Genomic DNA, 12,511 nt, shown 5'->3' with positions numbered 1-12,511 from the left:
TGGCCGATTTATGGCCGCGGCAAGTTTTCGGCCACATTTCGGCCAGTTTTCGGCCACACTTGGAACGTTTTGTTGATTTTCGAGCATTACACCAGCTTGCTCCCAGATAACGTAAATTTTTAATCCATTTTCGTTGCAAGTTAAAAATAACAAGTAATTAAAACACATTGGGAATAAATATCAATCCATTAGTTAACACTTTTTCCACGGAATATTTATTATTATCGACTCCGTAACGAAACTTAGTGCTAAATCTCTTAGAATGTTTAAAGACGCACAGTGAATAGTGTGAATGTTTGTGAATATGTCTACGTCATCACTGTGACGCATAAGCTAGGGTTAATTTTAACTTCGGAGAATTGACTGCATTTTACTACTTAAAGCTACTGTTGCTCGTTTAAATGCTAATGCGTTATTGTGTTTTTTTTTTGGACACATTGTTGCCTAGCTTTATTACGCTACCAATGTTTAGAGCTAGGCCCCAACAATATCATCTGGTGTAGTGTCGATACAACTTGCCCGTATGCGTGGAATAGTCTCCGCAAAATATCGGTGCCTTTGTTGACTTCCGGTTTTTGACAGCAGCCATTTTAATTGTTAAATTGTAAACACAATTATATCAGAATTCATCGACAATTTAAACGTTATGTTCGTACACATCTTTTTGAAAGTTGTTTAAATGGTATATTTATTTCTACAAAGAGTAAAATTAAAGTAGGGAATAATGAGTTTCCTATTGTAAGTAGCCTTTGTTTAGTTTCTTAATTATTCAGCCAAATCACTTCCGCAAAAAATTGTCTTCTATGAGTCACACTGTTGCCATTCTATTGTCTTAAATAAATTAATGTAAGGGTCCCACATCATAATGCTTTAAAAGACAGTTAAGTTGTTCGCTGAGATTTGTTTCGCAGAAAGTGTGAAAGCAAAAAAGGTATTTTGACAGTTCATAACAAAACTGACCTACTTAACTTAAGTCCATGACAAATTGTGTTATTAAAAATAGAAACAGAGAAATGAACGGACAATTGTCATCAGGCAATTATAAATTATACATCCAGGAGTTTCACTGGCCCCCGAAAGGTCTTCGTGACATGAAAACTATCGGACTCTGTTAATCTGACCTTATAATTAACAGTCTTGGAATTAATTTTTTTTAAGGTACTAGCCCGGTTGGGCTACCAGCTTTGAAATTTCACTAGCCCGAATCAATTTTAACAAGCCCGAATTAAAAGTTATAATTCTGTTTCATTTGTAACTATGTTTGTATTGATGAAACATAGAACAATAAAGATTAAACAAATAAACACTTGATTCTGTTTTTATTCACAGTTAATATCTAACAAAAAAATTAACACAAGGTCTCCTGACATCTCCATTCCATCATCGTCATTGTCTGAGTCTCCGACATCCAGGTCCGACATATCATGTATGATCCTTAAGGTGGCCTGAAAAAAACACAATTGTATAACATGATATAAATTTTCCAAACACATATCTGAATAAAGTAAATAAAATGTCAAACTAGCAATAATACCTGTGCATAAGACATAGCACAAGGAGGCAACTTTCCTGCCCAAACTTCTGCGTATATTCTAAATCTAAAACAGTGATTTTTTTGTCCAATTGGGAAGAGTACCCGTACCGGTCCAATTGGGAAAAATTGAGTCGTGAAAACCTGAAAATTTGTTAAAATCAAGTCGTGAAACCCTCAAATTGGGAAATTGGTGTATTTGATTTTATGCTCCCAAATACTTTAAAATTGATTCTAAGTGTTTTCAAGCTGTCAATATTATATTTACCTAGGTTCAAACCATAGAGCTGCACAGGGAAACTAACAAAATGTTGCATTCCCCCCCCCCCCCCCCCCCCCCCCCAATTTTATTTTTTTATACGCCCGTCTATGACGGGACGTATTATGGTATACCCTGCATCCGTCTGTCCGTCCGTCCGTCTGTCCGTCCGTATGTCTGTTAATGTCGTACGCTACGTCAAATATCCTTCGATGGATTTTTTTCAAATTTCAACACAATCTTAATATTGATAAACCCTGATCCCCTTTCGTTTTTGACGGAATTCTGAATTGTCGTTCCAGAGTTATGGGACTTTGTTCGTCAAAATTTTGTTATTTCATTGAATGTCCTACTGTAGCTATATAAAAATGTTAAAGTTGTTATAACTTTGGTATGCTTGGACCTAGAGTCTTGAAACTTGACATGAAGGTTGGCCAGAACTAGTAAGTAACCCCTGGACATTTCAAGGTCATTCATTTGAAGGTCAAGGTCACTGTGACCTTGAATGTAAAAATGTTAAAGTTCTTATTTCATGTTATAACTTTGGTATGCTTGTACCTAGAGTCTTCAAACTTGAAATAAAGATTGGCCAGTACTAGAAGATGACCACTGGTCATTTCAATGTCATTCATTTGAAGGTCAAGGTCACTGTGACCTTAAATGTTAAAATGTTAAAATTGTTATAACTTTGGTATGCTTGGACATAGAGTCTTCAAACTTGACATGAAGGTTTGCAAGCACACTTAGATGACCACTGGTCATTTCAAGGTCATTCATTCTAAGGTCAAGGTCACACAAGGTCACTGTGACCTTAAATGTTAAAATGTTAAAATTGTTATAACTTTGGTATGCTTGGACATAGAGTCTTCAAACTTGACATGAAGGTTTGCAAGCACACTTAGATGACCACTGGTCATTTCAAGGTCATTCATTCTAAGGTCAAGGTCACTGTGACCTTAAATGTTATTGTTGTTCATGTATCCTACCGTAGCTCAAATATCCCCCGATGGATTTTTTATACGCCCGTCTATGACGGGACGTATTATGGTATACCCCGCGTCCGTCTCTCCGTCCGTCCGTCCGTCCGTCCGTCCGTCCGTCTGTTAATGTCGTACGCTACGTCAAATATCCTTTGACAGATTTTCTTCAAATTTTAACACAATCTTAATATTGATAAACCCTGATCCCCTTTCGTTTTTGACGGAATTCTGAATTGTCGTTCCAGAGTTATGGGACTTTGTTCGTCAAAATTTCGTGATTTCATTGAATGTCCTACTGTAGCTCAAATATCCTTCGATGGATTTTTTTCAAATTTCAACACAATCTTAATATTGATAAACCCTGATCCCCTTTCGTTTTTGACGGAATTCTGAATTGTCGTTCCAGAGTTATGGGACTTTGTTCGTCAAAATTTCGTGATTTCCATGCTCATGTACTTATAAAATAAACCATGTATTCAAATACAAATAAACTGAAGTAAAAAAATGATTCAAAGGGTTATTTATTACCTTACTACTTCATTGGCGAACGACGGGCGTATCATGCGCTCATGGCGCAGCTTTTATTTTACCTTAAATTGGGGATTTTTGGCCAGTAAATGGGAAATTTGTAGTTTTTTCGTAATTGGGAAAGTGCCGTTTACCGGTACTTTATAAAAAAGGAAAAAAATCGCTGTAAAACCACATTTGTAGCAGTAGTTCTTTTGCCTAAGCCAAATATGGTTTGTCGCTGATTTAACGATTGTACCAGCATCTAAAATGCAGTATAATACACCTTTGAATTTACTGTCAGGATTTGTTTCTTGACAGATAAACTTTATCTGTAAAAACTATACTTGTAAGTTAGTGCATGATATTTAATTGCATATTTTATTACATTATGTATGAAATGCACATACCAGCAAGTCGGCAATGCAGGCGCATAATCAAATTTCTCAATACTTGGAGCAGGGTTCGCCAAAACCGTCGGTCCGCCGGTCCTGACCGGCAAATTTTTCTCAGGACCGACAAGTGATTTAAGATAATCGGTCCGACTGACCGACACAATCGGATGAAAAATGGCTTCAAAAAGATCACTCAAATTGTATAATGTGCTATTGGATTAATAGAAGGTAAATGCTTTTTGTTCAACTTCTGTCAAAATCCTTTTTTTCTTACCTTCATTTGATGTTTTAAGTTGGATTAGAATTAACTATCACATCCGAGTTCAAAATCAATGGTCTTTGTTAAAAAAAGCAACCGAGTGCGTCCGCCATTTTGTTTGTTCCATTTCAAAAACATTGAAGCACGAGGTAATACTGTTGAAGTACACTGGATACCAGGCCATAAAAATATTCAAGGCAATGAATTAGCAGATCAACAAGCTAAACTAGCAGCAACAGAAATTATGACTTCAAAAACAGACAATCAGTGTTATGAAAAGAAAGATGCAAAAGAAGTAATAAATTTAATGAAAATAAAATCAATACAAAAATGGGAAGTTCAATATCTGAATTCAGAAAAAACAACAAAAATCCAAGAGTGCATCCCAAAGCCGGGTTCCAGAGCTTGCGTTGGAGAAAAAAATAGAAAAATATTCAATGTAGTGAACCAATTACTAAGTGGACATACTCGCTTAAAGGCTCACTGGTCCAAGATTACAAACAGCGAAGATGTGGAGTGTGAAGCATGTAGAACACCAGAAACTATAAAACACTTCATATTTGACTGTTCAAAATACTCACAAGAAAGATCAAGTCTTCAATACAGAACTGAAGAAATATTACATAGAAATAATATATCATGTTCTGATATTACACTGGCAACCTTAGTTGGAGAGATACCGGACATTACTTTACATGCAAAAGAAGAACTGTTCAATTCATTTGGCAAATTCATCATGGAAACAAACAGACTTGAGATGTAAATGACATAAAATGTAAAAAAGTATCAAGTGAAAATGCAACAAGAGAAATTTTTGTACATAGATGAAAACGACTTCAACAGTCGTCAAAGCACAACGAGACCATAGGCGACAACGACGCCATAATTAGATTCAACAACAACAACAACAACATTTCTCCACAACAAAAACCGCATGAAAACTTGTTTCAACAGGCATTTGTGAGCATTTCTGTTAAATAGTTTCCTTATTATATTGTTCTGGGAAGGATATATTTTAATTTACATACTAACAGTTTCTGAAATCAAAATTAGATTTTTCACCCGATGTACTATATTTCGGATATTTTAAAATTCGGACATATAGATAATTATGTGTTGATTTGTAGTTGATAGTTTGTAGCAATATGTTTTGTGTTATTTCAGACAACAAGAATGAATTGTGGTAATTATCATGGGCCTTTCTATCAAGAAATAAGGTGTGAAATACATTCATTTAATTGAACCTGGAAATCAACCACCTCAGCTAAGAGAAAATATTTTAACAATAGGTGTTGTTTTAGACCTTGAAATCATCCAAAGTAGTGTGAATGGGTGTGTGCATTTAAGTCAAACTTGATTGGATGTCACCCTAACTTTTCAAGAACACGGATTTGTAGAGCTGTGGAGGCTAAAAAACAGTTTGACAAAAAGAAGACTAAAAAGTATGCCTTTGGATTATAACTATATGTGGTTTATTATCAATATAATAATTGTTTAATTATATCGACATTGGACATGTTTTTATTGTATTTTAATGTGATCAAAACCAATAAACGTCTAAAAGGTACTTCTTTTGTTGTGATTTGCTGTTATAGTTTAGTCGGACAGTGGGACTGACAGAAACTGTTTCGGACTGACAAAAATTTCAAGACTGTCAGTCCGAATGACTGACAGATTTTTCAAGTTTTGGCGAACCCTGACTTGGAGACATCAAAACGAAGCCAAGACTGATTATTTTTCCATGACATTTGGAATTTTCGAATTTTCGTTTTGTTCAGGGTTTTTTTTTACTAAGAAAGTGATGCCGATATTCGGCGTCTTCCCCTACCAGAATTTTTCCCCTCAAAATACAATTTCCCCACCAAAAATATCATTTTTCACCAAAATATAATATTTTCTCTCAAAGAAATGTTTATTTTTCCTTTGGGCATTCGACAATTATCCAATTTACACCATGTACAACGATCTTTCTCTCTCTCCAGACGAACACAAAAAATCTGGGAATCCCAGTTATTCTAAATATAGCTCTTAAATTACGTCATGTAAACTGGGCAACTAATAATCATGTGACTATTTTACTGGATACCGGTCTTGCGCAAGAAGGGTGTCTCGTCAATAAATTACTGGAAACCAGTCGAATTTTCATCCGGGCTATGTGCAAGCCAAGATATAAACGTGAAAACAGAAAAAAATGTCTCACAATTGGCGTTCTTACACAAACAAAATAAAACATTCGGACTCGGAAGGTACTGAACGCATCGAGGCATTTTTTAAGAAAGAATCATCGAAAACCGTTATAACCCAGCAGGATTCTGAGGTAATCAACATCGAACATTGTGAAAGTGAAAGTAGACAATTGGCAGCTGCTGCTCCTTTCCCTTCCAATACGGTAGCAGATCAAGATCGTCAACCCATTCATCATGAAATTGAAATCACAAAATTGACATCGTCCCCCGGCCCCAGTACAGAAATGTAGTTGAAAACATTTCCCATAATTAGATCTACACCTGCAACTTAATTAAGGACTTTGACTTTAATACGTGTTAAATGTGTTTAAGAACAAAAAGGACGGAGACAAGCCTCTTTTGATGAGTTATAGACATTGAAATGAACAGTTTTTATTTTTTCCCCTAATATGTCTCTTTCGCACTCTTTTTTCCACTTTCACCCAGCGTCCAGCGTCTTCCCCTTTCTCTAAAAAAAAACCCCTGTTGTTGTTCATATTTTGTGTTACTACCTTCATTCTCATTTTGCTGTTGATGCACAGGGCTAGCGCTGGCCCAAAATATCTTTGAGCCACCCAGATCTAGGGGGGTCCGGAGGCATGCCCCCTCCCCCCCCCCCCCCCCCCCCCCGGAATTTTTTTTGATCCTAGATTATCTGTGGTGCGTTTTGGGCCTATTGCCAACCAGTTTTTGTTTGTTTAAAATAACAATATATACAAGCACATGTCACATCTCATTATATGCATCACATCACAATTTTCATAGTTATAGACATATTTTCATACAGCACATTTTTTTACAACATGATGAATGGCATGTAAATTACAAGCATACATTTCATTCACAAAAGACATTGCAAACAAATCCTGCTTTACACAGAGAACAAAGTCATGACATGTATCATTATTATATCATTATTATTCTGCGCTGTTTTTTACAAGGCTACAGTTTGTAGATCACTTTAAAGTCAACATCTTTGCAGTCTTTTCCTTCAATTGAGATTTTCATGAGATGTTCCAAATTTTGTAGACGATATGAATTACTGTTCCTATGTGTTACAAATTCGTAACTTTAATTAAACTTTAATTGCAAATACATGTAAACAGCGCGTGTTGTTCACGTTTTCCTTTGATTAAAATATGCCGCTGTTAGTTAGCATAGTGTGTGAGTAAAACGATCAAATTAATTAATAATCACCTTTTCATCGGCAGAAAGTTGTAACATCAACGACATAGAACTAATTATTTAATTATCACTCTTTAATTTAGATCGATAGTCAGCTTGGAAATAATTAATTTATGGTCACGCTTATTTTCATTTTTAATCTTATTATACGACATTTGCGACCGGCCGCTATTTTGTTTGCAGATGACAATATTAACTGTGTATTCAAAGTTCCACCCATTTTTACGTTTCATTCAACAACGTCATTTCATGTGTAAGCGAACTCAGTTTTGATTGGCCAGCTACCATGTCAGGGTTCGCACAGGGCTTGAAAAGTGCTTGAAAATGAGTCCTAGGCTTGAAAAGCCCTTGAACAAAGGTTGGCCTTGAAAAAGTGCTTGTTTCATGTAAAAAAGCCTTGAAAATGTTTATTTCTGCTCAAAAATTACTTTTATCATCGCTTTAATTATTAACTTAAATCGTTCTTAAGGGAAATATTATGAAAATTATCATAAATTCCTTCGCGCAAAAAGTTGAGTACGAAATATAAGCTTCGTACACAGGGTCTTCCCCAGGCCATTTAAGCGCCCCTTTGGGGCGCTTGAATTTCGAAATAAGAGTCCCCGGGGCGCTTGAAATTTTCCGATCAGTATATTCTTCAGTAAAAGAAAGTGGAGATTGTCCAAAAAAATCAAGGTTTCCCTATCAGTGTATCAATATTCCCTGTTTTAAAAGAGCACTCGGTACATACTTTCACAAGTAATCGCCATAAACACCACATGGGGTAATGGATAATCCACTGATAAGAGAATAGCATGACGCGCGTATCGATTATTCTAGCCACATTACACGGTCATTTAAATGCTGACAAGGATGTATCTGGTAACTTTCCAGTTGTCAAACTTTGAAGTTCATCGTCCAATCGGTTACGCGAATGCTTATGAGGGCGGGGTTAACTATCGAGACCATTATTTTTGATTGACGTCGGGCATGAAGTAAGAGTTTATCGCAGCTTGATTAGCAAGTAGCTGTACCATTTGAGTAATATAAAACCGGTAATTAGTACAGTACAAAACATTTAAGACGGTTTCGGGCATCATCATCACACCTTTTTATTGTAAACAAGTGTTACCTATGACTCATAATTAATACGAGAAATTAATTGCAAGTGGTAAACAATTAATTATTATAGCGGTTACAATTATGTGATAACAATTTATTTAATTCCAGTACATGTATATTTCAACATGTCCATTTATAGAACTGATTCACCTCGTTTTTCTGACATTTATTCGACACGTAATGCGCTTTAACAAATTTTCGTTGAATTAATTACGCACACTTTTAAATGTTTCGTCCGATAATCGATAGTTAGAAGACTGATGATGGCAACCGGCCGTGATCCTCGTGGACAAAGTGAATTTCATGCATAATTCCGTCAAAACATTTATTCGACTCGTAAAGTGTGTAAACAAATTATCGTTGAATTTATAACGCAACGGTTAATATTTGTTGGAATCTCAAATGGGAATAATTAAATGTGTAATCCGAAACCCATTACCGTAAGTAGATGTTAACCCGTTTTTAATCCGAAACACACTTCCGAATGTAAATGTTACCGCAACGTTAAATATTTTTGCTTCAAATTAGCAGTGCAAATTTATTTTGTGTCGAATATTTTTCTCAATTGAAAAGAGCGCGAAAATTATGCAGCATGTACAACGTCGCGTCTATTGCATACAAATGGCGTGTATTGAGCGTTTTAACAAGCACACAACTGGTCAGGGGATAGACGCATATTCAGAGGCAATATTTCATCGAATCTATAGTCACTTAAAAATGGCAAGGTTTGTGTTAAAGAAATAACTGAAAGCTTTTATCGTAAATATTTACCAGAAAGAGATTGATAAAAACGGAATAAACGGGATTATCGGGTAATAAATAGAAACTTGAAAAATAGTAAGTATACAGTAATAGAGTCGGGTTGAAACGGATGTATTGGTGAATCGTTCGAGTCGGGATTTTACTATCTGTGCGGAAAAGTTTTAAAACAATTAAACAATATAAAAAGTATATTTTTAAGTGACTGGGGGATTTTTTTGAAGAGTCATAGCGCACCAAATGACGTCTTTTGACGCTGTTTTTCTTTGAGTTATAACGCACCACAGAACGTGAATTGACACGTTAAATTAAAAATAAAAATCAACGTCGGGAGGGGACACCTCTCCCGAACCCACCCCCGGGGCGCCTGAACAAATTCCTGGGGAAGGCACTGGTACACTATTGAGTACGAAATGTTATGTGTACACGTCACAGATTATGTGTACTACGTCAGAGGTACTTCGTTGTGATCAATTTTCGCGAGTGAAAACGCAGCGATGGGGAAGTGTCGTTTCAAACCAGGGTGGTTAACTGAATATTCCTGGGTACAGAAAACAAATGACATTCGAAAAGCACATTGTCAAGTCTGTATGAAGACCATTAGACCATTGATGTCGGGGGTTGGGGGAAAGCGCTTTGAAAAGCCACAAGAAAGGGGAAACAGACACAGAAAACATGATATTGAGAATCAATGTGTTTGTTTGTAATAACTTTAAAAAGTAAATAGATATGTGAGACTCATTGAGTTAAGGATGGTTAACATGTATTTGTATGTAATTAAATAACATGTATGAGTTAATATTGAATAAGTTTAATGTGTTTGAGCAAATAAATGACATTTACTGTGTTAATCTGGCTTGAAAATGCATTTTTTAAAGGAAACTAGCGTACTGTTCTTGGCCTTGAAAATGAAAATTTGGCCTTTAAAAGTCCTTGAAAAGTGCTTGAATTTAGGTTTGCTATTTCTGTTTGAACCATGCATGTGCACTTCAATAACAATAAGGGCAAGCGATGTCTCGATACAGGTGCAGACCGGTTTTCGTTCACTGTTCAAATTGCGAATACTTTCATCGAAACAAAGAGAAAAATATAGAAAACCAGTTTCGGGTTAAATGGCGGCCGTTTTCAAAGAAATTTTACGAGATTTTAGCATTTTCGCAAATCGGATTTTTCTTGAGCCAAATTCTCAATATTTTCGCAAATGGCTCAAGTGGCGAACGACAGCGCGAGCCCTGTTGATGTTTGTGCGATGCGCCCTCAAAATAACACAGAAAATACATTAAAATAAATGTATCGCCGCAAGTTCTCCAGCAAGTAATAATAATTGTTATAGCGTCTCGTGAGATCGACTTACAACACTGTTCAATAAGCGTCTAATCAATAATTGCTCAAGGGAAATAACCAATGCAGTCATGAATAAGCGTCTATATGAAGCTATTTCAGACTCGTTACTAAGTTCGGACATGAAAAAACACTCGACCCATCGGGCTACTGGCTAGAATTTCGACGCAAAAATAACTCAACCCGGTCGACGGTCGAGCGGGTTACGGCCAAGCTGGAGTAATGACAGTCATTTAACTTAAGAAACCTTACAACTAAATTAATGTCATTGACTAAATAATTATATTCTTTTCAGTGCTCACGCTGCTGCCAGACATTATCGCCAATGGCAATTATTTTATCCAACTGGCTATTATTTCTTAAAATTGTCTAGAAAAAATGGCGATTATTTTATCCGCCTACATAAAAAAACAAATTGCCTCTAAATGTTGTCCAGCGAATGCGAAACGCCTGCAAATCGGGCCATCAAGCAGGAAAAATCGATAACGAGATTACCTGTGTACACACTCGACCCTGTGTATTGTCATACACGCGTCAATAACTTCTGCGACATTGTGGCCTAGAGCATTTTTCTCAATCAGTGTCCGACAGCAGTGATATATTTCGGAAAAAACGTCTTTAATCTCCCTGTGCTTTACCAATTATCGGTAACTGTTAGATCTTTGTTAATTTTTCGCCAATTATTATTTAATCGTCATTATTGAAAATCGCCGCTAATATTGTTGGCTGGTTTTGTTTTGCACGCCGTTTTTTCTGCAATTAGATTAAATTGAACATTGCTTGATGAAATAATTATTTAATCGCCATCAACTAATTATCCCCGTAATTACCGCTGTTTGTCGTCTGCTTTAAAGGGATCTTTTCACTCTTTGGTAAATTGACAAAATTGAAAAAAGTTGTTTCAGATTCGTAAGTTTTCGTTTTAGTTATGATATTTGTAAGGAAACAGTAATACTGAACATTAACCATGCTCTAATATAGCCATTATATGCATCTTTTTGACGATTTTAAAACCTAAAAATTATAAAGCGTTGCAACGCGAAACGATTGAATAATTTGGAGAGTTCTGTTTTTGTCGTTAAATTTTGTGAAACTACGAAGATTGCTTATATAAGGTATAAAATACGGCAAGAATGTGTACTCGGCGGAATCGCTCAGTAGGCTAAAGCGTTTTTACTTCAGGACTCTGGCAGGACTCCAGGGGTCACTGGTTCGAAACCTGCTCCGGGCAATGTTCTTTTCCTTTTTTAAATTTTTTTCTTGATTTTTTACTGGAGCTTTTATGATCCAATGTTTACATTTATCAATATAAAGCATTTAATGAATAAGTTAAAAAAATGCCAAAATCTGTGAAAAGGCCCCTTTAACATATGATTCCAATTTTTTACCAGGTAACCTGGTTTTCCCAATTCAAAGGGACCCGGCATATGTCATGGTCAGCTAATTTTAACGAAACACCTGTTTGGAATTACACTAAGGTGGTGTATTTTAACTCATGCGCTGTGACGTTAATTGATGTAAACATGATCGGCATTGCGAAAGTGTTATTTTTGGAATAAATCATTTACAATTGATATTGGCCTCTGCCTACAATATTGCGGCCGATGGCAAACGCCGTATTAAGAGATAAAGTAGTCGAACGATATGCACATTTTAGATTATGCATATTAATATTTTATATTATGCATATTTCATGTGCAAAACGCGTACGATTTTTCGGATTACCATTTTCGGATACTGTATTTTGTTCGTCCATTATGATTTATTTTCGAAGTTCATAACAGCAAAAATAGAATGACGAATACACATGCGGTGATACGGAAGGTGTGGTTTATAATATTTCGAGTGTTCACCAAAAATTGCAATTGGAAAAACTATAAAAAAAAATAGTATAATTAGTGCTCTGGGTGGGTTGGGGCCTCTGCCCTTAATTCTTATGTGTATGTAACTGTAGCTGAGATCTGGTTTG

General features: G+C 35.9%; 1 protein-coding gene across 1 annotated transcript in view; it reads left to right on the top strand.

Annotated features, from left to right (window-relative positions):
• The first annotated feature begins 562 nt into the window (after nt 1-562).
• LOC127868108 (MOB kinase activator-like 1) overlaps nt 563-12,511 on the top strand; it is a 35,435-nt gene continuing 23,486 nt past the window's right edge. The window contains exon 1 of the mRNA XM_052409712.1: nt 563-738. Coding sequence (XP_052265672.1) covers nt 725-738 — 14 coding nt within the window. The 5' untranslated portion in view covers nt 563-724. The remainder of the gene's footprint in view (nt 739-12,511) is intronic.

Source organism: Dreissena polymorpha, chromosome 2 (assembly GCF_020536995.1).
Source record: "Dreissena polymorpha isolate Duluth1 chromosome 2, UMN_Dpol_1.0, whole genome shotgun sequence".
NCBI classification, from domain to species: Eukaryota; Metazoa; Mollusca; class Bivalvia; order Myida; family Dreissenidae; genus Dreissena; species Dreissena polymorpha.
This window is presented reverse-complemented; position numbering and strand designations above follow the sequence as displayed.